Source organism: Schistocerca serialis, chromosome 4 (assembly GCF_023864345.2).
Source record: "Schistocerca serialis cubense isolate TAMUIC-IGC-003099 chromosome 4, iqSchSeri2.2, whole genome shotgun sequence".
Classification (NCBI taxonomy): Eukaryota; Metazoa; Arthropoda; class Insecta; order Orthoptera; family Acrididae; genus Schistocerca; species Schistocerca serialis.
The window spans coordinates 513,063,568-513,090,488 of NC_064641.1; the positions used below are offsets into that span (position 1 = coordinate 513,063,568).

At 40.6% G+C, this 26,921-nt stretch overlaps 1 protein-coding gene across 1 annotated transcript in view; it reads left to right on the plus strand.

Annotated features, from left to right (window-relative positions):
* The window catches only part of LOC126473938 (cholinesterase-like), a 55,708-nt gene that overhangs the window by 9,318 nt on the left and 19,469 nt on the right, over positions 1–26,921 (plus strand). Inside the window, exons 4-7 of the mRNA XM_050101297.1 lie at positions 6,515–6,700; positions 15,963–16,162; positions 24,318–24,468; positions 24,713–24,894. Coding sequence (XP_049957254.1) covers positions 6,515–6,700; positions 15,963–16,162; positions 24,318–24,468; positions 24,713–24,894 — 719 coding nt within the window. The remainder of the gene's footprint in view (positions 1–6,514; positions 6,701–15,962; positions 16,163–24,317; positions 24,469–24,712; positions 24,895–26,921) is intronic.

A 26,921-nucleotide genomic window follows, 5' to 3' on the forward strand; every position in this document is an offset into this window, starting at 1 on the left:
ATATCTCTAGGTAAGGGTTGGTCGCTCTCTACAATTTTTAACTCCCACCCTTACCTCTATAACCAGACTGACGATTCCCTGAGGCCTAAAAACGTGTCCTATCAACGGATCCCTCCTTTTAATCAAGTTTTGCCATAAATTTACTTTTTCCCCAGTGCCATTCACCTTACCATTAATTATCCGATCTACCTACCTAGCCTTCATCATTCTACCACAGAATAACATTTTAAAATCCCCTTTTTTTTAAGTCTATATTTTCTCTTGGCTGTTACCTTTGCTACAGTTTTACATTTTCTACTACATGAATTAAATTCAATATATCCATTTATTTTCAAGGATTTCTACTGGACCTTGTCTTTTTACATATTTCATCCTCTGCCGTGTTCACTATTTCATCTTTCAAAGCTAGCCATTCCCCTTTATTTTTATTCTGTTCTCTTGTTTCAGTCAGTAGTTTTCTAATGATCACTGATTATTTTTTCAGTTCATCTATTTCCCACAGCCTTAACGTCCTACCTTTCTACGAATCCTCCATTTTCAGTCTGCGAGTCGTAAGCAGAAAAATTATTGTAAGAGCCCACATGTGCCGTGCCCATGGAAATGTTTCATAGATTAAAATCTCTTTTCGAAATCTCTGTCTTATCATGAAGATATCTACGTGAACCCTTTCAGTGTCTCCAGCCTCTGTCGCATCTTTCATTAATCTTAAAACACGTATTAGGAATGACTGAATTGTGCCCTATGCTAAATTCTACCAGGCGGCTTCTGCTTTCATTCTTTTTCCCCACTCGATATTCGCTTACTATTTTTTCTTCGCTTCCTTTTCCTGCTATCGAACTCCTTTCGTCCCATACAATTTGGTTTTCGCCCCCCTTAACTATCTGAATAATCTTCTTCATCTCACCTCTCATTTTTTCAATCTCTTCATCATCTGCGGAGCTAGTAGGAGTACAAACTTCTATTGTAGCAGAGGGTGTTGGCCTCGTTTCTATCTTAGCCACGTTAGGTATTCACCATACTGCTCATCGAACTTACCCGTATTCTTATTTTCTTATTGATCAGTAGACCCACTTCTTCATTACCCCTATTTTATCCTACATTCATAACCAAACTGCTCATGTATTCTTGATAAAACTGTACAGTCCTAGTTACACTGTGTACAATGTTTGAACGTGATTAAATGCCAAATCTCCTCCGCTGCACCTAGAATTAGGAAGGTTATTACTGTGATTGTCATCGTGTGCTGTTTTGTTCAGTTTTATTGCCGTCGTGCACAGTTTTAATATTGCGGAATGACTGCTGCTCATGTACCTTCTTTGTTTCTTACCGTTCTTCAAAAAAATGGTTCAAATGGCTCTGAGCACTATTGGACTTAAAATCTATGGTCATCAGTCCCCTAGAACTTAGAACTACTTAAACCTAACTAACCTAAGGACAGCACACAACACCCAGCCATCGCGAGGCAGAGAAAATCCCTGACTCCTCCGGGAATCGAACCCGGGAACACGGGCGTGGGAAGCGAGAACGCTACCGCACGACCACGAGATGCGGGCTACCGTTCTTCCATTTGAGCTTTTCATGTCTTATGACAGTATCTGCTTGTCACTATTCTTTTATCTTCTGGTAACTTCGTCCAGCTTCATTCCGTTCGTCTCTCTCTCTCTCTCTCTCTCATTCTATCTCTCTCTCTCTCTTCTCTCTCTCTCTTCCTCTCGGCCTTGCAGGCTTTCCTTGCAGGCAATGTTTGCGCAGTAAATGTCTTCTTGTATTTCCGCTAGTTTTCGTTATTCTCCTAATTTTAGAAGTACTTTTTCATTTCTTTTTCTGACAATCCATTCCAAGTCAACATTTTTCTCCATAACCGTATTTTAAAACTATCAAAGATGTGTTCATTTTTTGCTGTCCATGATCCTATGTCAGTTGTGCTACACTTGAGACAAAACACTTCTCAGTCTTTTGACTGGTTTGATGCGGCTTGCCACGAATTTTTCTCCTGGGCCAACCTCTTCATCTCAAAGTAGCACTTGCATCCCACAACCTCAATTATTTACTCTATGTATTCTACTCTCTGTATTCCTCTGCAGTTTTTATCCTTACCATCTTCCCTGTTGTCTTAACACGTATCCTATCACCCTGTCCCTTCTTCCTATCAGTATCTTTCATATATTCCTTTCCTCTCCGATTTTACGCAGAAGCACCTCATTCCTGACCTTATCAGCCCACCTAATTTCCAAAATTGTTTTGTAGTACCACATGTCCAAAGCTTAGGTTCTCTTCTGTTCCGGCTTTCCCACATTCAATGATTCGCTACCATACAATGCTGTGCCCCAAACGTTCATTCTCAGAAATTTTGTTGTCAAATTAAGGCCTATTTGTGATGATAGTAGACTTCACTTGACACGGAATGCCCTCTTTTTTTATTACTTGCGTCTTTCTTCGGTTTAGTCTCAGTCCATATTCTGTACTCATTAGACAGTTCATTCCACTGAACAAATCCTCTTAATCTTCACTGAGAATAGCAGAGTCACAAGCTATGATGATAGCCTTTCGCCATGAACTTTAACCCCACTCTTGAACCATTCTTCCACTTCAGGCATAGGTTCTTCGAAGTGCAGACTGAGCAATAGAGGCAAAGAACTACGTGCCTGCCTTAGACACTTTTTAATTGAAATACTTTGTTCTTTCTCTTCCAGTCTTATTGTTTCCTCTCGGTTCTTGCACATGTTGCATATTATGTGGCTTTCGCTACAAATTACTCCTAAAATACTCAGAATTTCAAAAATCTTGCGTCATTTTACATTTTCTCGATGCAGCTTCCAATTCCTCGCCAATTTTCGTAAGTGCGTAAAATATTTTGTTTGCCTGAAAGTCTTTCGTTCGTATCATATTTGGCCAGAACTTTCATTTGATCGTTCCTGTATTTATCCTCTTTTCATGCTCTTTTCCCAATAGCCAATATTGCTTCATCATCTGCTTACTGAAGTGTATATATCCTTGCACCTTCTACTACGTATTATGCCCATTGCTTTTCCTAATGATTTCTCTATTAGTTTGATTGTATAAATATTCAAAAATGTTTGTGATAATAATACTTTCGTCTAACCCCTCTATCAATACCCCTCTCAGCCGTTTCAAAGAGCAAAATGACTCAGTAATGATCACACCGAACTCTTACTCGGAATGACATCATCCATTATTTTTCCTTTCCTAAATATCTCCATACAAACGCCAGTCTGGTCCCTTTGAAAATCGAACGCCGATTTACCTTCCCATCCTTCACCACTGTGAGCTTGTGCTCCGTCTCTAACAAACTCGTTGTCGGCGAGGCGTTAAACCCTTCCTTCCTCCCTTCCTTACATCCTTCTTTTCTCATCTGTTTCTCCAATTGTTTCTACCTTATTTTTGGTGCGTCCTGTGTTTTAATACCATTCGTCGATACAGCTGGAATGGAAACTCAGATTGATGCCTTCTATCCTTGTTTCATCCCAGTCATTGTATGCTGTTTTAAATGTCTCCAGGTCGCAAAGAGACACAGAATTTTACATGCCTCGTTAGTTAGGGTAAGTCAGGGTTATATGTTGAATCGGGTGAAATGGTGAATTGCTTTAATTCTTTACTGGTTAAACAGATGTCTCTGTGTGTCTGCATGCCAACAGTCTCTGATCACCTGTGCAATGCGCACGTGTTGAAAACCACGTCCGTTTTAAAAACCGTAAGTACTGTGTACAAAACTGTTTTCGATGCTAAATAATTTTTATATGCTGCATGCATTTGTAGATGTTACTTCAGGTAGCGTAGTCCGCGGGGTATTTTTTGATGTATTCTGCCTTCTTATACTGCTTATGTACTACATAACCTAGAAATCGTTGCGTCTAGTGTTTTGAACTTCTTGCCGTGCTATTCGCCGTTTCACCCATAGCAAATGGGAGAAATGGAGAAATGGTGAACTCGGGCAGGGGTGATACGGTGAAGGACTTTTCTTATGTGTAAAGTGTAAAGCTTTTATTTAGGAACATCCCAGCCAGGGTTTTTGACAAGTCATGAAATCTTAGCGTTTCCTATCCCATGCGAGAGTTATATTCTGTTTTATCCGACGTCTCAACACAATCGTTAATTTCAAAATTAGTTTTTATATATTTTTTGCGAGGACAGTTTGGTTTGTCAGTGATTAAAAAAGTAAATGTTCTAACTACCACTATTGTTCCAGGCAAAGATGCCTACATTTTAAAAAGACAAAAAGGATCCAGCCGTGCTGATTGGACAGAGGAGAAAGTTAACGATGCCGTAAAAGCGGTGCAAAATGGAATGAGCCTGAATAAAGCCTCAAAGGAGTTTCACGTTCCATGGTCAACGCCGAATAGACGATTAGCAAACGGGTGCTTCACGAAAAAACCTTTCGGTGGCCCGCCTCTACTAACAAAAGAATGTGAGAAAAAGTTGGTAAAACATATAAAATTACAAAACTTCGGATTTGCACCGACAAGGACAGAAGTACGTACCATGGCATATAAACTAACTGAGAAATATAATCAACATCACAAATGTAACCGAGGAAAGGAAATTGCTGGAATGGACTGGCTACATTTATTCTTAAAAAGAAATCCAGAACTCTCAGTCCACAAATCGGAAGGAGTTTCACAAGCACGGTCAAGGGGTTTAAGTACGAAAAACGTTTCAGACTATTTTTCATTGCTGCAGAACCTCTTGGTAGAGCATAACCTCCTTGATAAGCCGGGAAATATATTCAACGTAGATGAGTCCGGACTTCAGCTGAATAATAGACCAGGTTACATGTTGGCGGCAAAGGGGTCTAAGAGCGTTCGAGCGATAACATCCGATGAAAAGGGTGAAACCATATCTGTAATCGCTTGCTGCAATGGAGAGGGCATGTTTTTACCCACCGATTGTGTTTTGAAGGGAAAAAATGAAAAGGCCGAGTACAACGACGGTATCCTGTCGGGTTCCACGATTTTCATGACACAAAAGTCGGCGTACGTAACAACTGACATTTTTCTTCTGTGGCTAAGGAACAATTTTGCACCGAGGAAGCCTGAGGGAACAGTCGTGCTTATTTTGGATGGACATAGCTCTCATTGCAGCAGTCGTGGGTATATTAAAGTTTGCAGAAGAAAAAAACATAGTTTTGCTCTGTCTACCCAGCTACACCACAAACTGTCTGCAGCCGCTAGACAGAGCATGTTTTAAAGCTCTGAAATCCTATTATTACAATGCTTGCAATTCGTACATTAAAATGAATCCAAATAGAAAAATTCCAGACTAGTGTTCGGAGGACTGCTTACAAAGGCATGGGTACAAGCAACTACGACAGAGAATGAAATATCGGGGTTCTTAAGCCCAGGAATCATCCCGTTTAATCCTGATGTCATCCCCGAATACGTGTTTTTAACATCAGCTTCAGATCAACATCAGGAAAACAACGAACGACATGAAAACAGACCTACTTCACCTTGACCAAGTTGTTCGCACTGGCAGGAGATACCTAATCCCTCGGAAGAAGCAACTGCAGACGTAGATAACGATCAGGGACTTGAACACATACAAGCTTCACCACAACTGGGCTGTTCGCAACGGTAGGAAATCCACAGTAAAACATGCAGTCTTCATCAGAAGCAACAGATATGACCTCGACAGTGGCAACAGAAGAATCTCAAATAACCCTTGGCAAACTCTTGGACCATATTTTGCTGATACCTATCCTAGATAGACTTGCATCTGCAAGAAAGAAGTCCAGAGCTTTAGCTGCGGTTTTGACTTCTCCAGAGAACATCGACAACCTGAGAAACAGAAAACGACAAAATGAGTCAGTGAAGAGTAGAGCAAATGCTGAAAAGAGGACCAAAGGAGAAACCGTAACCAAACGAAAAACCGTAACCAAAGGAAAAACCGTAACCAAAGATACTACCGAAGGAATTACCAAAAAGAAGCAGCCTAAGAAACGAAAAGCGGCTACCACTGACACCGAATCCGATTCGTCGCTGGGTATCCAATTGCAAGACTATGATGACGACGCGGATGATGAAGAGTGTTTTTGTGTAGGCTGCGGTGAACTGTACAGTTGCACTAAAAATGATGTGGATTGGATCAAATGTATTAGCTGCCAACGTTGGCTGCATGAAGACGTTCAAAATATGAATCTATGTGTGACGTATGTGGCAAAAAGCAGGGGAAATAAGTTCACCATTTCACCCAAAGGGCATTCGCCATATCACCCATATACATGGGTGAAATGGTGAAATTGATAAAAATAAGTATTGTTTTTTTTAACTTTTGTAGTGCCTTAAAGAGAATGCAGTACTGTTAATGTGTTACTTATGTATTTTGTGAAAGGAGAGTGTTTTTATTTTGTTTAAATAAACAATTTCTTGTCTTCTACGAGGCCCAAATTTTTTGTTCACCATATCACCCTGATTTACCCTACGTAATTCCAAAAATTAACCGCTATTTTAATGGCAACGGGATGTAACACGGATACCAAAGTTACCGTTGCCTGCAGGCTTTCTGAGCACGGGCGACGAGGTGGTCCCTGGAAACGCGGGCCTCAAGGACCAGCAGGTGGCGCTGTCCTGGGTCCAGCGCAACATCGCCAGCTTCGGCGGCGACCCGCAGCTTCTGGCGCTGCAGGGGCAGAGCGCAGGCGGCGTGTCCGTGTCGCTGCACCTCGTGTCGCCTCTGTCCGCAGGTGCGTGCCCAGAGTCCTTCATGCGTATCAAATACAAACTGTACACTTCGTCGAACTCATATGAAACTTTTTCGTTGAAAAGATGGTTATCTGCAAGTGTGAGCTAGAAGGCTCGAGAAAATGATGTCGGGTAACAGGATTTAGGAAATCTATACGTATTATAAAAATGAAGATGTGTATGTATGTTCCGTGTCTCCTTCTAAACCACTGCACCGATTTCAGCCAAACTTGGTACACATCACTTACTATAATAATAGCACTCAGTCACTTGCAAAAAATTTTACACAGTTTTAAACTCTTACGAAAGTTCTCGCTGAAAACCCTCACAAAATGAGGAAAGCAGAAGAGATTAACCCTTACTAGATTTTCACTGTTTGTGCAGTAACACTGCCGCATCAGGCATAACGTTTTGATTTATTCATCCTTACTACTATATGTATTCGTGACACATTTGCAGACAGTATTCGCTTATACCACTGAATATATCTGCACAATCATATCACTGTAAGACAAGTAGTTCAGGGGATATGATGTCATAAACACTGAGACGCGTGGAAAACTGTCGCATCCTACATCATGTTTTAATGTGTTACTTTTTCGCTACTACCTCTAATCGTGACACATGTCACAGACAGTACCCACACGTGCCGCTGAAAGTACCTACAAAATTATACCTATTCACAAGCTTAGTCCAGGAGATATTACATCGAAAACACTGAGATGCCTGAAAAAATGCTGCACCACGCACGACGTTTTAATTTTTGCTTCTTTGCTACTACCTCAATTCGCAACAAATTTCGCACACAGTATTCACGTATGTCACTGGGTATACGTGGAAAATTATATCATTGTACGACTCATAGTTCAGAAGATATGACGTCAGAAAGATTGAGCTGCGTCAAAACGAATCTGCAGAGGGAAATTCGCTACGGATACGGGTGAAATATTTGTACAAATATGAGCGGAATGTGATAAATACACGTGAAACATGTATGACAAAGCCGCGGGTAAAAAGCTCCTCCTTAGCCCCTGCATCGATTTTAACCGAACTTGGTACACATATATCTTACTATCTGGAAAGAAATTGTGCTCGTTAGAACCAGCGGCCTTCTATTGCGGTGGGAATGAAAATGTGGAGAGAGAAGGGGAAGAGGAGTTGGACATAAAGAGAGAGGTTAGCAGGAGATGGACGCAGATTTTGAGGGAGCAGGAAGAGATGGAACAGAGAGAGGGGGAGGGAGAAACGGATAGAAAAAGGGGAGGAGATGGACGCGAGAGGGGAAAGAAGGAGACGGAAAGAGAGAGAGGGAGGTGGACAGAAAGACGGGGGAGGAAAAGATGGACAGAGAGAAGGGGGAAGGAGCGGATGGACTAATAGAAGACTGGAATAAATACGCCGCTTACTCAGCTAGTTGTAGCAACAATGTCACCGGACAAAATATTAGTCACTGCCTTAAAAGTGCAAACTAGTCAACTTTGGAACACTGTAGATGGGGCATAAGTGGTGTAACATTCTTTTAAAAAACTTTAAATTATATTAAATGAATGTCTGAACTGTTGATTGGATACAAAACTCGAATTATCGTGTAGCATGTTGTAAGTGGAAGTGGTATGCATACTCTCTGTTATTTTCAGCAAAACTTTACACAAAATGATTGGGCAATGCAACTCCCAATACCAATAAAGAAATACAGTCACTGTAAAATACATTCAGCCCCTTAGGCACTGAGTCATCTGGCCCTGTGCAAAACTGATAAATTTGGTCCCTGTGCCCATAAAAAATAAATTAAATTGTCTTACCTCTAAAGTAGCGACGGTGGAACGCGATATACTCTGGTCTCTCACAAAAATTATAAATATGCTAGCCTTCAGGCTCAGCCGTGTGCAATGCTGGCTGTAATACTTTCAAATGCACATGAAATTGCTTTGAGTGATAAATGAAAAATCCAACTTATCTGAAAAATATATGACCTGGACAGGGAGGCGGTACTGATTATGGTGAATTACTAATACTGAATTTTCTTAGCAAAGCTATATTGCAGGTTAAGTTTGTCTTTTCAAAAAAACATCTGACAACTGAAGTTACATTACTCACAATTGATTCACAACCAATGACATTTAAACAGCAAGTATTACCTGACCTCATTAAACCAGTATAAATGCAAATCATCAAATTACATACAGCTCTGTTAACAAATCTTAGAAGCATTACAAAAACGAAATATCTAACTAGTCTTTTTACCAAAACGGTTTACGTGCATTATGGGGTTACTCAACAATTGCAATTTATCAGCCAACTCATCTACACTAACGCGCTGGAAAAAAACAGAAATCGTAATTATTTAACATCTTTACCTTGCTAGCATGAAGACTTTTGCTTCTAAGTTCAACAATATTGACATACCTAAATTAGCCTAACACTTGGTGACTTCACACAGCACACCACAAAAACTGCCGGCTCCACCTTCTTTCCCTCACAGAGAGCTACCTACAACTGTCCGCCCAGAGCTTTCTTACTCCAACACTACATTAATCTCAGACCAGAAGCAGCATCTCTGGGTCTGTATGAGCGATACAAAGCCTGTCAAAGATATACATCGATTATAAAATCGTATTCGGGTGCCACACTCAAATGTGTTCCAGTACACTCCTTTCACTGGAACCACGCGATCATGTCACCCTCCACCGCTGAGTTAAGTAATGGTAGAAAAGTCGTGTATATGTGCGTGCCACTTGGTTGTATGGAACCAGAGAAGTAAGATAGGCCGGCGTGGAGAAATGACACAACGGTAGAAAGGAGCTACCATGTATGGACGTACCCATGACCACACCGTGAATGGTTTGTCGGTGTATCAACGCAAACTGTCCAACGATTGTAAAACGAATGTCAGCCGCGTAAGACGACGCGCAAAAACAGTAGAAGTAAAAATATTCTAACCGACAGAGACAAAGGTCGAGTGTCATAACTCGTCGCTAACAATCGATTGCAAAGTCAACGGGAATTTCTGCTCTCAGTTCTAAACATTCTGCGTGGTGTCTGTTTGTTCTAGATCGTGTCTCCCTACCACTTTCGCGCAACGACGCTCTGAGCGTGTTTTTTAGGGAATTGACTAGTTTGAACCTGGGAACTGTTGCTGGTAAGGAGACGTCAGACCACACATGACATGTAAAATTAAGAAGAGTTCAGTGAGACTAGCGGTGATATAACCAAATACTTAATGATTTCAGCGTCAGCTCCACTGCACTCCCTGTAAAAGAATCTTAATACTAACTAAATTTAGTGGAAGGGGTTCAAGGTTTTCCTATTTTTAGTTAGCTGGTAAAATAACGTCGAAAAATCAGTTAAGTTTACCATTGGAAATTTTATTCTACTCACAAAACATTGTTTATAAATTGCACTATTGATAAAAGGAAATGTTTTAATACAGGATGATAAAAACCAACTGCCTTCAACAAAAATGTGAACGAATATTCGCTGAATGGGTTTCTAAGTTCTACAATGGATCGAAGGATGACCTATGCCATATCACATCTATAATCTAGGTTTAAATTAAGTTTCACAAGAGAGAAAACTGTCAAAATGGTCTACAGTGACCCTCAATTATCTTTAATTACTTATCTAACTTCTCGTAAATTACAGTGGCTGACGTGGCTTCTCAATAACTATATAACAGTAAAATTTAGATTTTTACTTCAAGTGGCAAATGTGAACACCATGAGCTTTAATTGACGATCGACACTAGTATTACGCAAAAAGGGGATGTAACAGATGAAACTTCTGCAGTTCTGAGTGAAGCCTTATGCGCTCAAAAATGCGGCCTCGCGTGCGTTCATTACCTTGTCGGTGTTCGTCAGGGGGCGGCGGCAGCAGAGCTCCACTCACCTCGCCGTCTCCAAAGCAACTCTCTTCTAACTTCTCCTTACTACAATTTACCAAAGTTGGTTTTAAAAAAACCTATTTGGCTGTGTTTTCATCTGACCAATCAGGGTCTCAATGTTAACCTTAAGCTCCGCCTACAAAAATTCTGTCTATCCAATGAGAAACGTTATACTTTTCGTGGTGGGGCAACGTAACAGAGACACGGAAAAGTCTCACGCTAAAACTTGCAGCTGGTGTGGTCCTTTTAGCGTTATCGTAAGATCTATATCGTTCTTCTAGAGGGCTCTATCTTTTAACATGGGCTAGGGGGTGGTCCTAACGTAACAGAGACGCGAAAAAGTCTCACGCAATAACTTGCGGGTGGTGTAGCCCTTTTTGTGTTATCGTAAGATCTATACTGTTCTTCTGGAGGGCTCTAGCTTTTAACATGGCCTGGGGGGGGGGGGGGGGGGGGGGGTGGTCCTAACGTAACAGAGACGCGAAAAAGTCTCACGCTAAAAACTTGCGGGTGGTGTGGTCGTAGCGGTTAGCTGGCACGTGGGTGTCCGTCCCTTATCGTAGGGCCTTCTCGCTTAACACGGTTCTGCTCTCGGCTTCTGTTCTCGTTTCTCCCCTCGGAACTGCGTCTGTCTCATAGTGGGAAGGTATGACATGCATTTAGGCATTCTTGTGTTAGTCTGTGGTATTCCATTCATTTGCTCACTCGTTACTCGTATTACTTTGGTTAATTTAATGTCACGATTTATTCGGAGCTATGTGACATACTACTGGATTTGCTTATCATGTCAGGGTTTACGTGGAAGGTGTTGGATTTGCCTGACACCTTACACAGTGAACGGAGGTCCCCTTTAACCGGTTTCCGACCGAACATTGCAGACATGTAATGAACATTTACCTCGCAAAAGTCCGCCTCTGGTAGATGAGTGGTCAGCGCGACTGAATGTCATACCTAACGGCCCGGGTTCGATTCCCTGTTGGGTCGGAGATTTTCACCGCTCAGGAACTGGGTGACACGCGAATCGCCGAAGTGGCGTCAACTCGAAAGACTTGCACCAGGCGAACGGTCTACCTGTCGGGAGGCCCTAGCCACACGACATTTCCATTACCTCACAAAAGACCGCTGATCACAACGGCACTGTATGTACATCTTCCATAGACCAAGCATATAGTGCGGTCCGACGAATCACGATTGTGCCTCTTTTCAATTGATGCAAGGCATCGAGTGCACCGCTTCTTTATCCCGCAGTGTGTGGACGGTGTACTTTAGGCTAGAGGTGTTTGTTAGTTTGGGAGTGCTTCTCGTAAGACTTGGTCCCATTCACCTTGATACAATGAACGTGATCCAGGATGTTATTTTAACACTCTCAGTCAGCACGTGTTGTCCTTATTTCTGTATCTCTACGATGAGTATGCCGTGGATACTACCGTCTTCCAAACCGACAACAGCCGTGCTGGCAGGTCTGCACACCTACTTCACTGATTTGGCGAACACTCTGGAATACTAACGCAGCTCAGCTGGACAGATTCGTCTCACTGTCATAATCCCATAGAAATATTAGGTCTTGTTTGGAACGGTGGATGAAATGTAGCTATCAACATTTCTACAAACTGGTAGCTATGGGGTCGCAGAATCGGAGTCATTTTTAAGGCTTGGGGCGGCGTTGTATGGTATTAGCGTGATATGTCCTATGGGTGAATAATGTATTCTCTGGTGCTTAATTAAAGATCTTTAAAGACAGACTTCAAGTAGAGAAGATCAGAAAGGAATGAAAGTTCCTAAGAAGTCTGTTTTTCTTCATTTTTGTCCTGTTTTCTGACTGTCTTCCTATCTTCATATTTATACACCGAACATCTCTAATAATACTTTTGCATGCTCTGGAGTTGTCTGTCGCCAAAATTTTCTACCCTAATGCTTCTTCTAGGGGCCAGTTTTCGGCTGACGTACCAAATGTCCCAATATTTTTTCACAATTTTCTCATATAATTATTTGCTTACAAATTCTTTCTATGACTTCTTCGTTACGTATTTCTGTACCAGGTTTATTAAGCATTTTAAGAAATACAGATCTTTTCATTCCTTTCTTCTCCATCATTTTTGCTATCCACGATTCATATCCTTAGACGCAGAGCTCGAAGCTTCCAAATACGTGACTTCTTTCACTATTCCATCTCAGTTTTCACTGTAGGCTAGTTGTTTTGTTGACGAAATTTTTCTGAATCTGCGCCTTTATACTGCTGATATGTGTCTTACTTCTATCCTGCGTAATGTTGCATCCTGCGGAATACACCTCTTTTACATTTTCCTCTATTTCGCGAACATGAAATTTATTGTTAATCTAGTCGCTGCTCTCCTTTTCTTAGTCTTCATCATTCGTGACTTAGGTTGATTTATTCTCAGTCTGTAGTTTGTGTTGGTGCAATTCAACAAACTTCTAACAACTGTCATATTTGTCGATGTTTCCCCTTGAAATGTTATTCCTCTACATACTTAAATGTTTCTTCATTACACAAATTACACAGTGGTCATGATAAAATGCAATGCACTTTGCTACCATTTCAGTACTAAATTGTCTTCTTTGCTGTCCCACTTTTTTTACTATAACTTGGTTTTTTACTGCACGCCCACGTGGAATAGTATTTAGAATGTCTTATTCTAATGGTTTCTGTCATACACGATAGTTCTACATAAACTTTAGAATCGGCGTATATTTCCTTTGGTTATCTCTGTAATTGTCACTATATCTCATTTAATGTACACGGTGGTCGTAATTAAACTTACACTACTTGAAAGGGCCCCTTGAAAAATGAGTGATCGTATGTCAATGAAACGTTGCGGAAACATTTGTAAGGACACGCGAAAGAGAAATAAACCATTGAAACAAACTCTTTTTAATTTCCACGTGAGAAGGTAACATCTGTTAATTGCGCACCATTTGTTCCTTCTAGGTTACAAACGTTGCTCAATGTGGCAACCATCTGCATCCAAGACAACCTGGAACCGCATTAGAGAGACCATTTCACAATTGTTCGCAGTATTTTTTGAACCGTCGACCATGCAACGTTCAGCTGTCGCGACACAGTTCGTGCACAGCATAAGTATCGCACAATGTGTCCAGTATTCTCAGCCATGGTAACAGTATTTTCTTTAAAAATTTGTGGTCCAATTGGCCGTCGGTCTCTGCCAGAAGCAGTTCCCAAATCGGCAGTTAATTCGAACCTCTGAATCATGTTCGCCAACCACGGTCCAGAAAGAGGACCTCTATGTATTCCTTTAATGCGTCGATACTCGCGGAGAGCAGGCAGCACTATTGCTGTTGTTTTGATAAAATAGCTTTAAGACTAAAGCCGTTCTCACCTTGTCGGGACGCATGTTCGCTGTCGGCAGCTGTAATGCACACTGATGCTTGTGTTTCAGCTCTAATTCACTGCACCAGTACGGACAACTAACGGCACGTCATGACACTAGCACTATTAGCAACGAAAATCCTGCAGCGCACAGACTGCACATCATTCCTATACCGTTGCATACGCATACGGTAAATAGTTTTCCGTCTATACTGGCTCAATTAGCGAAAGTTTAATTATAACCACCCTGCATTACGAGGAATTTTCCTCTACAGGATATTCTTCATATTACCAAACGTATCTACTATTCCACTTAAAGTTTTCAACTTTTAGTGATGTACTTCACTATTTTTAGAAAATAGTCATTCCACTTTTTTGTTTCCTATTATCAGTTTATCTTAGTCTGTCTGATCCAATAATAATTCAAGTTCAGCCACTCCAAGCAACAGCACTTCCGGTACAACGCTGAACTGTTGTGGTTTGGTTCTAATGCGTGATTCAGTTCCATTAAACAAAATTGCAGCTACTACTCCCCTGCAAAATTTAGTTGTCGTTTGTACTAGCGTTTTGATTTTTATGTGCCTACTTATTACTCTACATACACTCAAAATTCCAGACCACCTCATGTTTACATTACTGTTATTATTTTCATAATTGATGGACACGCTCTAAAAAGGTTAAATTAGTAACTGGAAAATTATTTTCATTACGATAATTTCAGTCCCACTTCAGGGCTCGGATTTTTATCTAGCACTTATGTCACTTCTGGCAATATTTGTTATGTGATAAACGCCGAGCAGCACTGCGGTTCGGAGTCCATTTTAAACTGTAGGACGCCCTATAACTGGTGGGTAAGTTAGTTCAGAGGTCGGAGAAAGGTAACAGAATACCACCCCCAACAGGACCGTAACTACTAAAGCACTGAGTTGTTCAAATCAGTCTTCTTATTGATTATTGCTGTATCCTTTAATTATTGTCCTTAGGGAGTTCTTCCTAATAAATTTCACAGTTTTCCCTCTTGTCAGATATTTGCAAATTGCATAACTTCCATATTTTGTCCAGTACACGTAGATCCCTGCTTCTTAATTCCATTTGTTCTCGGCTTAACAAGATTTACAGCACTTTTTTCAGACTTTTATAGGAAATTGTGCCACATTCTGCACGTAGCGAACTGTTGCATACCTAATTTGAAGAGATGTACTGATCATATTTTTAAATTAGCTTAATGCCATTAGCATTTGCACAATATTTAAATAACTCTGTTTTTCCATCATTTGGCTGTCATTTCAGAAAATAAGATTTTACCTGCTGCCAGAACACACACGATAAGCTGAACCAGGTTGTTATAATGAAAGTGCAGCTACTCGCAGATGTCCAATCTGAGCAGTAATTATAGTGTGGCAGCGAAACGTGTTAGATATTCTAATGTGTTAATGCGAATCGATTTACGCTGGAAAAAATTAGTTCCAATTTTGGGCACTAGGTGCAAATGTGGTGCTGTGAATGCAAGACATACGTATAGAAATGTTTCCATATGTAGTAGGCTAGGAACGGAACATAGGAAGGAAAGCTCAAATAACCGATTTTATTATTAATCGCCACGTACACAATTTGTTCAATATGAGCACCGGAGACGTTGACGAGATGCTGTAGAGCGCCAGATTTACATCTGGTGGTCAAAATTGCAACTAATTTTTTTTCCAGTATTAATCGGTTCCGCATTAAGGCATCAGCATATCTACCAATTTTCGCTGCCATGCGATAATTACAGCCCACGCTGGACCTCCGATATTATCTATACTGTAATTATAACCGCCCATTATATCCAGTGTAAGGATTATGAACAATGCACGAAAGCCGGTAATTATACACATTTAAATTTTAGTTTACTAGCGAAACTCAACACTCTCAAGATAGGTAACAAATTGTTAGACATGTCACACAAGACACCTTCCTGGGCAAATGAACGTGATGTAGCCCAAACTTTGGCAGATATCACTATGTGAGTATAACTTGGTTCATTCCACGTTTGGATCAGGTCTCTTTTCGAGGCTCATCATCCAGAGCGCCAACTTCATCGGACGCCCAATGCCTCTGCAAGCTGCCCGCAACAACGCTTTCAGACTGGGGGCTGCCCTCGGCCTCGAAACGGATGACTCCCAGGAGCTGGTGGATTTCCTGCGATCGGTCAGCCCATCAGACCTCCTGGTGGACAGCTCGCTTATTCTGACAGAGGAGGTGAGCAGTATACTAACTTCATCAAAGCTCTTTGAACCAAGAAGACACATTTATGTAGTTTGCTGACTCTCAAGGAACATTTGCCGCACTAAAATATCCGGATGCTAACGTAAGGAACTTGGCAATTCCCGGGTTAGATGAAAAGTTACAGACCTGGCAAAAAAGAGTGCTTTTTACGAAAAACATGCACACATTTTCCGACATTCTATCCTTTTAGGTTACTGAGCTTTCTCCGACGCTTTTCCACTAAGTAGACTGAATCCCTGAAGGGCTAAAATCTGCAAAATATCCATCTGTTCTTTATTGGACTCAAATGTTTTCCAGACACATATTTCCCTATGCGACAGAACATATGGGGATTCGCTGGACAGGAAAATATATTATGGCTTTATGTTCTGTCGATTACGAGGTCATTAGATTCGAATTACAAGCTCAGTTTGGGTAAAGGAAAGCTGCTGTACTCCTTCCCGGCATTTACACGAAGTGATTTTAGGAAATCACGAAAAACTAAATCGTCGTGGCCTGCCTGGGATTTAAACTGCTGTCCCCTCAAGAACGAGGCATACGTCTTACCAGTATCCATCTGCAGTTACTGGATATGATGAATGTTCCAAAATTTGTACTTCAAATCCCTGTTTCTCTATTAATTCAGCTCTTTTATGGGCAGGTGTGTTTTCCTGACAAAAGTTAATTCAATGGTCTTTCGCGATTTAAATGCCTTTTCGTGTCTTTTATCATTCAGATAGACCACTTATTTAAGTCACTATTCTGGATCTTTCTCTTCACATTGTGTGGGACTACCAACGATGGTCACTCTCACGTTACAAATAAAGAACTTAATTTTTGTCGTAGTAATAAGGCAGTTAAATATTCAACATTTGACGTTTAATGTTATACAATACTGAGACATACTGATGTGTTGGCAGTTCAGACGGCTAATAAAGGACATTCTGAAATTTACAAAAAGGTAACACATTAATAAATTTGTTTGCAGTACTGTACATTGACTTAATAAATGATATATATCTGAGTTTGTATATTTGTAGGTTCTTAAGTTGGGGGTGAGCTATATACGAGGGGAGTAATGTTCTTGAGAGAAACAAATAATCTTGAACGCTTATATACTTAGATAACTCTTCACCCTTAGTAATGTTTTGTATTGTTGTGCTACTTCGATATAATTTCCTCACTGCAACATTCCGTGCCGACGTTGAAAAGCCTGTATGTTCACGGAAGCTCTGGGGCAAAGTTCTGAGCGCCGCTGCTTAAAAAAGACGCCGCCCAATCAGAGTCGCTAGCACTGAGGACATGTCCCTTCGGTGTCCTTCTGCTGGTGGCGTCTATGTGTGCCCCCCCCCCTCCACTCTCCTCCCCCTGCCCACCAATCTACCCATCGGAGACAGTAACAGATGGGAGAGCGAACTCTGCCAGCGGCGCACTGGTGCCATCTCCCACGTAGTTATGAGAAAGAGCGGCGCGCCAATCTGGGGTCGACGAAGATGTCGTTGATACCGCATTCCACGCACACACCAAACTGTATACCGTCGTCGCACATTGTGGTTGCGGGCGATGACGAGAGAGAGTTCTGTTCCCTTAGTGCTGCCTATGGGGTTGGTTGTAAACTATGGCAGATGGCGCCAACCAATCCGCACCTCGATATTCGTCTTATGAAACGCCGGGAGCATCTGCCAAGAAACCGGAGGTAGGACGTCCATTCAACAGCACATGTGGGTGCAACATTGGCGCTGCTGAGAACGCAAAAGGGTCCACGGCTGATACAGGCTCGATGTCCGTGACTGACGTCGTAGCGTTTGGCGATGGTCGCGGCGGCTGTGGCAGGATCCCTATAACCATGGCAACAAAGTTGGTTTTGGTGTCACGAATGTGCACGACAGACGTCTTGAATGACAACGCTGGATTCCCTGTTATGAGACTTGCTGTAGACATGTAGAAAACTTTTGCCTTCTTGCAAAACTTTGTTGTGAAGTAAGCGTCGGAAACAGAGTGGCGGTGTAAGAGTGCTGGTAAACTGTCGTGAGCAGCCATAGTGCGGTAGGTGCTCAGAAACAAGAAAAGCCGTTTTCCTTCTAGTGCGAAGCACAAGGATTGGGCGCCTTAGCGTTGAAAATATGAACGAGACGTTCCGATTCACCGTTAAATTGAGGAGAGAATGGTGCATTCGGATACGTTGACTTCCATTTTGTTGTAAGAAGTATTGAAATTCCAGCGAAGAAAATTGTGAGCCATTATCCGGAACAATTGTTTGTGGCAAACCCTCTAAGCAGAAGATAGAAGCGAGTATTTTGATAATGCTAGCAGTAGTCGAACGAATTGGAATGAAAAAAGGATATTTTCTCTATGTATTAACGATAATGAGTTATCTTGTGTTCCAGAAAGGACCAGCAAAATCGATATGAAAACATTCCCAAGACCGTCAGTCGACGTCAGTGGAAAAATTCTTATCGTAGCGCCATATGATTGTCCATGCAAGCGCGGCATCAATAAGCGATCATATCTTCTATCTGTTTATCCAGTCCGAGCCGCGTAGAATGCTAGCACACTAGCTGTATAGTTCTTACGATTCCCCAGTGTCCTCTATGTAACAGTTTCAGCACATGTTGTCGCAAAGATTTCGGAAGCAGGACTCAATCATTCGTTCTTTGGGAGAATGCAATAAAATTACACCATTCTGAAGAGAAAGACAGTTGCATTGTGCATGGAGTTTGTGAACTACTGCTTCTGAGACTGATTTCGGATTATGAGGCCATTTGAACAATCGTAGTGATCCATCTTGAACAGTAACCTTCGTGACCCAACAAGAATCAATTCTGAACCATCGAAATCTGGATCGTTTCCCATAGGTAAAGGAGTCAGAGCATCTGATTTCGTATGTTATGCTACAGGACGATGAAGAAGTTCATGTTGATATTTATAAAGAAGTAATGACCAACGTTGCAGCTTCTGTGCTGCGCAATCGTGTACATTTTTCGCCGGACGAAAAAGAGCAGTCAACGACTTATGATCATAACAAGAAAAAAATCTGATAAAATTTCCTGACACCATAAATTATGGTTAAAGCTTTCTTGGCTTGGATCTTGTTAAACATCTTAGACACCAATGCTGCAGGGCCTTCTGTGTTGCCAACCTTGTAAGGTAAAACTGCCCATGTGGTGATGCGTCAGCTGCAAACACTACTGGTTTTAGCTGTTCGAAGTACATACGAATATGACATGGGTGACTAAGAAAAGAAGAAATTTCTGAAAACATTTTTCGCACTCTCCAGTCCATTTAGAAGGAACAGTTTTACGCCAGAGGCGAAGCACAGAAGTGGCTGTTTATGCTGCGTCCGGAATGAATTTGTTGTGGAATTCAGTTTGCCAATAACTGCTTGGAGTTCTCGTGCGTTGCTAGGAGAAGATAATCTCCGTATGACTTCTAGATGCTTAGTCACGGAACGAACGTCATGGGCTCAATGACCTACTCCCAATACTCGATTTTAGTTTTGAAAAATGAACATTTCTTTAAATTACACTTTAGTCCTACCTGAGTCAAAACTTGAAAAAGAGACTCCATATTTTTGAGATGCTGTCCCGGTGTTTGTCTAGTTGAAATGACGTTATCTACATAATTTGAACTGGAACATTCGACGTCACCTGTTCAAGAAAGTGTTGAAATAACGCAGGAGCAGAGGCGCTGCCAAGGAAAGGCGCTGATATTGATACGAAGTCGACGTGAGTGTTAACCACCATAACGTTTTTGTTTTGTTTCTCACCCAGGTGAAGCATCGACTAAAACAATTTTTGAAAAAAAAAATCGTCCGTATGCTAGGTGATCCATAAGCTCGAAAATACATGGAAGCAGGAAGGAATCAATCACTGTTTCAGCGTTAACTATAGCTTCAAAGTCGGCACAAAGTCTGACGTTCATGTTCGCCTTTCTTTTGATCCCAAGGGAGATTCTTATTGACTTACTGAAACGGGTTTCAAGACTCCTATTTGTTCTACTCTGTTGAGTTCACAAACAACTTCATCGCAAATGGCATTTGGTACCAGACGAGAGCGGTAAAACTTATTACGTTTGAATACATTATGGGAGTGACAGTGATCAATGTGTTGCAAATCTTTACTATCAAAAACAGTCTTGATCACGATTTTTTTATTACGGTGACCGGTTTCGACCACTAATGTGGTCATCTTCAGACCAATGAGTAAGAACCTCCTTCTGCTGGAGAATCACTACTCATTACTTCGCACATCCCAGAATAGTGATTTTCCAGCAGGTTCTTACTCATTGGTCTGAAGATGACCACAGTAGTGGTCGAAACCGGTCACCGTAATAAATAAATCGTGATCAAGACTGTTTTTGATAGTAAATATTGGTAAAACCTATGTTTTGCATTGTCCGTGATTGTAATGTGTGCGCGCATGTGTGTGTGTATGTGTGTGTGTGTGTGTGTGTGTGTGTGTGTGTGTGTGTGTGTGAAAATTCTTCGCATATCCCAGAGTGCCGTCGAACAAATGTACACACTTTTTACACAACTCACGAATATTGGCATGGGAAGTTGCGTGTCAGTAAACAGTACATTTTTCTGAGCATGTAAACCAAATATGTCAAAAACATCCATGCCAAAAATATTGGGAATAGAACATGACTGAAGTACTATGAATGACACTGATGTACTCATGCTTCTATATTTTGTTTGCAAAGCGCCTGTTCCAAGAACAAAAATAGTTTCGCCGTTGTAGGCCTTGAGACTGAAAGATGGCAGATCCATCTCTGTCCTTTCATAATTATGACCATTACAGGATAGCCTATCAGTATTGTGAGATGTATGTTTAACAGTGATTTGCATACTTAGAGTATCGGCATTTAGTTGCTCTGGTTGATCAGCGGTTGCGGATCCTTCTTACATTTGACCGTTATTTTCTTGGTCTGTTTCGCTGGTGTCATATGCAGACCGAAGCGCGTACCGTAATGTGTTTTCGGAGGGCGATGACCAGGCAAGCATTCACAGAAGGATGAATCGTCAACTGGGCGCCTCTTTCACTAAAAGTAGGCCTCATGCAAGGGCAGAGAGTCAATCTTGTGCCTTAGAATAAATCTCCATCACCTTCAAAAGATTTACCCGTTTTGCGTAGGACATTAATCTTTCGTTGAACTTTGGCCTAAACAAATCATTGTATTCTGTAATACTTGCATTTATACTTCAAATACAGTTTTTATCTTCAATGATTTTCATTCTCATTAAAAAAAATTTAATCACCTACTTCACAAATTACTTCATTTTCTGACCACTTCTTAGCTTGTGATAAGACAGTGGAGAAAGCCAGAAAATGACAGTAAACTAACAGAGAGATAGACCATTTCGTACGAGTGTAGCTTCACCTACATACAAAAGGGTAACACATCTAGTAATAAGCTAAGCAGAAGTGAAAATTAGTGCAGAGTCCGCAATAAGTTCGAATGAAACATGACGAAACTTGTACCTTACCATATTCAACGTCAACTTCATACTATACATGCCTTGTGCTTGCTAATTAACAATCAAATGTGTAATCAATTTGATCGTTCAATAAGAGAGTTTCATGAATGAAACATAACAGTGCTGAAGGGAATTAAAGCAAATATTCTGATTGTCCATAAAATGTAAAAACGTTTTCTCTCTGGCCTTAAGAATGTGCTAATTACAACTGAATTAACTACATCTACGTTGAATTATTGTATAGGCTAGGAAGATAACTCTCTTGGAATTCTATGAAAAACAACATTTCTGTAGTAAAGTTTTATTTTGTGCCAATGTCAATCACAACAATTTACCCACGTAACTAAACCAATTTCCATATATTTCTTAACCATTTGCTTCAGTTAACTTGTACTCAGCGCAAATAAGAATTGAAACAGCACTAACAATAGTCCTTAAATAGCTCATGAAATCATAGCACGTAATATTTAAGAAGGTGCAAACATTTCCATACTCTTCCACTTCGTTTCAACTCAAGTGTCAAATTGATGCTCCTTTATGTAGAGTGGCTCGAAAAAAAAATTCTGTGTAATTACAGTGCACAGTTGTCAGTTATTGGTGTGCAAGGTGGACCGAGGGAAGTTAGCCAATTTTGCACGGGTATTAATAAGACTGCGAGGATGTGATTCAGACAGTTCTTGTGTCCTTGCTTCATGAGGGGTAAGGGAACTGGCACTCTTTGGGCTGACTTGCAGGCATACTTATGAAATGTATGTCTTACTGCAGCAGTTACGTCTGTTTCTCGGTGGATAGGAATTGGGCAGCTTTTCAGTTTTCTGCACGTCAATCTGGCACGGGCGTTTTGCCATTTGATGCGAGGAGGCTGAATTTTGCTCACTGTGGGTAGCTACTGGACAGGAATGGAAACGAACATACCGAATATGAGTCTCATAATGTACCATAGTTGGCCAGAAATCTGCTCACTGTGGGAGTTATTCAGCCATACGACACAGCATTATTGAGATGGCGATGGCGAAAACACAAATTCTGAAGCGTGCTGCAACTGCTGCCCATGAAGTTCCATCCACTGTTACCAGGAAGCTGTTATGACGTTAATGTTTTTTGACCCTTTCCTGAAGATGATACCTCTACATTAAGTATCTGTCTAAGGCTATACTCAGATACTTGGAAGTGGGATTATGTGTTACTTCTAAATTTGACCATAGGCTGGTTCTTTCTCTTTCCATTACTGAGGTGGAACGTAGCTATCTATGTTTTAAAGGGGTAGGTTACAAGCACAATCTTATAATATAAGCATCCATCATTTTAAGGCCTTAGGACAGTGCGTCCTTCGTCTCACTGATATCTCCTCTTTGCATTTCTAGATTAATGTCTATAGCGTAGATGAATTTCCGATGTACTGTTTCTGGAGCGTCATGTGTGTACAAGATAAGGAGAACTGGACAAAGGACTTATTCTTATGGCAAGCCATTGTTGCGTATGGAATCTGTTACGACATATTCTCTATAAATTTGAAAAATAATTTGCCACTAAATATATTTATTTATTTATCGGGATATACATCTTTCTGTATGGTATGGTGCTGAATTTCAGGTAATGATCTCCCTTCCAAACCGAACCATAAGTAGACAAGAGATCGGCGAATAGAATGATTTTTTTCGTTTTCCTATCGAATCTATTTTCGAGGGTCGAACTCAAGCCGAGTACCTCATCTCTGCAGCCTAGACCACGTCAAAAGTCAGCAACGGAAGTAACATGAAACCATTGGGGGGTGCTATCGTTTTCATAATCGGTCTTTCTAGTAGCTCTTAAGTTTCACTTAATACGGCTGTGGGTTTGAAGATATACAAAATTTGTCTGTTTTTTTTTAATTATCTGTTTTAAAGGTAGCGATAATTTTAGATTTCATAAAAATGGGCAGCCGACTGAAGCAAGTCGATACTAGGTTGCTGAGTCACTGTGCTTCAAATGTTCAGGGTGAATGTCGCTCAGGAACGTAGCTTCTCTATTTCGAAATGTGTCCATTGCTTATTATACCATTTCTAGGGAAAATGGGTATATGTATTGGTTATTTGGCTAGGTGCCTCATTTTATCTGTTGTAGTTCCGATTTAAATTGCAAAGTTTCTTTTCATGGTGCCAAAGGAGAAACAACCATTGGGTTTCATACTGCCGTCCTGCGACACACAGGCACGATAATCGAAAAACAAACTTTTACTGTTGATATTGTGATTGAAAAACAATGTTACAGGAAGATCTAAAGTCATTTATTGTAAGAACAGAATGTTATAAAAAAGGAACCAACTAGTTGCATGGTGATCGACATCACTATATGCTGGGTGTCTGAAATCAGTCAATAAACTCGAACCACAGATGTCAATATTATTATACAAAACGTGCCATAACGATGGCACATTAATTCAATCCACTGTCCTATCTTCCTTGTTTACTTCGTTATAGCTAAACACTTATTCATTGTTTGATGCGTAGTCCCAATCTATTAGGAAAATGCAATACATACTTTCCCCTCCTGTTGCACCTCTCTCTCTCTCTTCCCCTTTTTTTCTTACAGAAAGTCAACATAAAAATGAAATCAAAACAACAACTGAGTTGGCTTCTGTTTACAGCAACAGACGAGCGTCTGCTAGGAACTAACAACTATCTTCGGTTTCAGGATAAACTTCTGTTCTCCTACGCTCTGTGGTCGCCACATATAGAGCCACAGCTGGAAGGTGCTTTCATCTCAGAATCTCCCATTCAAGCACTGATAGATGGCCGTTTCCTCCAAGTGCCTATAATGACAGGAGTAACGTCCGGCGAAGGAGGTACGTAAATGTCTGCTGCATAGTTCAGAACGTTCGTTACAAGGCAATAGAAGGAAGTATTTTCAGAAGTGACACTAAGAAATACAAAGTGAAAGCATTAAGCCATTTAGACGAAGTATGTTGAGTTGCTGGTCACTCACTTAGAGTCTGCATTCTAATTCTATCAAATGTAAACACATACCTCATCGTGTTCTCATGTACCTGTTACCCACAACAGGCGTTTAATTGGGGTTCCTCTGCACAGGTTCTGGAATACTGTACCAGACAGAGAAAATCAGTATTCTAAATAACATGTTTTCTGAATCCGTTGGACCATGTTTACACCTTTCAACTGTGGAAAAGCAACAGGAAGCAGCTCTCAAACTACGAGAATTCTATTTCGGCAACGATACTATCTCTGCAGACAATCCTGCCCCTCTCGTGCATGTGAGTAAATCTTTTGTTTCGATTAGTTCATAAACAATCCCATCATTTTAAAGAAAGTCATTATTGTTCATTTTTAAAAGTATATCTTTCCTTTGCTGTGGGGCATTAACGCTAGAAATATGACAGCTTGCTCCAGATACTTACACAACTATTCAGAAATAGGAATAAATATGTTACTGGCAAAATTATTACGTATTCCTACATACGACGAAAAGGAGTTACGTCATTATAACCTGAAAAAATCATTCCCATTGAAGAAAATTATTTGGCATAAATGAATGAGAATTTCGAATAATAGTGACAAAGCTACTGAAATAATTGAAAAGTGAACGTATTACTAAGTAATAAATATTTAACGAAATATACAGGGTGCGTTAAAAACTTAAACATACTTTGATCAGTCATAGAAAATTTGTTTTCAGTTGTACATGGTTTAATTTCTGGAAATAGAAAAATTAAAGTCCAATTTGAAAAGTAAGTGTACGTTCTTCCTATTTACTTTCAAAATGATGGCCTTCAGCGTCAATACACCTCTGAGTGCGAGTCACATTTGATTCCATACATTGTACCAACGAGTCCAATGGGATTTATGCGCACACACCACTTCAGTCTCATTCCAAAGTGTGTCCAGGTTACGTGGTTTACGTTTGTACACCTCGTCTTTTACTGTGGTCCATAAAAAGAAATCGAGCAGTATGAGGTCTATAGAACGAAGATAAACTGAGTTTTTCCCCTGCGTCCTATCCACTGGCCTGGCTCGTACATACCTATGATAGTGCGACAGGGCGCCATACTGTTGGTAATATAACTTGTCATTACTGTATAATGCATTAATGGCAGGGAATATGGAATCAAGATGTATTTTTCAAAGCGGAAAGGCCCAGGGAATCCCCTTGCAGACAAATCACACGATACATTTAGACCAAGCACATTCATAAACTTTTCAACTGTAATGTGAGCATTATCTTTAGCCAGTACAAGCAATTGTGCCTATTAATAGCTTTTCAATTAGGCTTCATCCGACCAAATCACATTACACATAAATCCCGGTTCACGTGTCACCGTCGCCTGAATCCATTATAACCTTCGATCTGGATCATCTTCACTTAGACATTGCACCAGCCTTGAGATGGAGACACTAGACATGCCTCTGTTCAGGATACGTAACATACTAACAACACTTACGTTACTCTCACGTGCCCCTTGTCTTGAAGATTTTTGAGTTGAAGACTGAAACAGTCCCAAGACCGCAGCCGAGGATTCACCACTTGTAGCTGTACGAAGTCCCGCTGATTGCCCTTTATGTGTATCATACATTGTTCCATGAACTTCGAATTTATGGCGTAGACGTGTAATTCTTAACCTCGAAAGTGGTTCTGTACCACACTGACTTCTCCACTGCCTTTGAAATGCAGCAACATTCTCGAACTTCCAATGCCACGTAATCACTTGCTTCTGCGCTTCAAAGCTGATTGCCACCACCTGTTGGTGAGATATAAAATTACTTTCTCCCAGAAACAGAACCTTGTAGAACGGCAAATAAAATTTCTACGACAGTTCAAAGTGTGTATACATTTTTTCACGCATCCTATAGATAAGCAGAAATGCAGATATTTTAGTTACAAGTGGATTCACAGTAGAAATAGTATTTTTAATGACAGTAATCTGGCTGACTGGTTGTTGTAACCTGAATTAGAATATCCTGTATTTTGTATTTTTCACTGCTGGGCGATTTCAGCTGTGTAGTCATTTTCAAGCGTGTTAAACACGTACCACATGTCACGTCGTTAAATACAGACATAAAACGATCATTAGTTGTTTAGTAAACAGAATAAAAATTAAAATATTAGAAAATAAAATGGAAGAGAACTTACATGCTATAGCTCATGAAGCGGACATATTAGGGTTGCATTTAAAACTTATGTTGGTCACATATTGTTAAAAACGCTGATAGATGAACTGACATGGTAAAAAACCCAAGTATAATTAAAAAGTAGTCGGCATACAAACATCAAATAATAAAATAC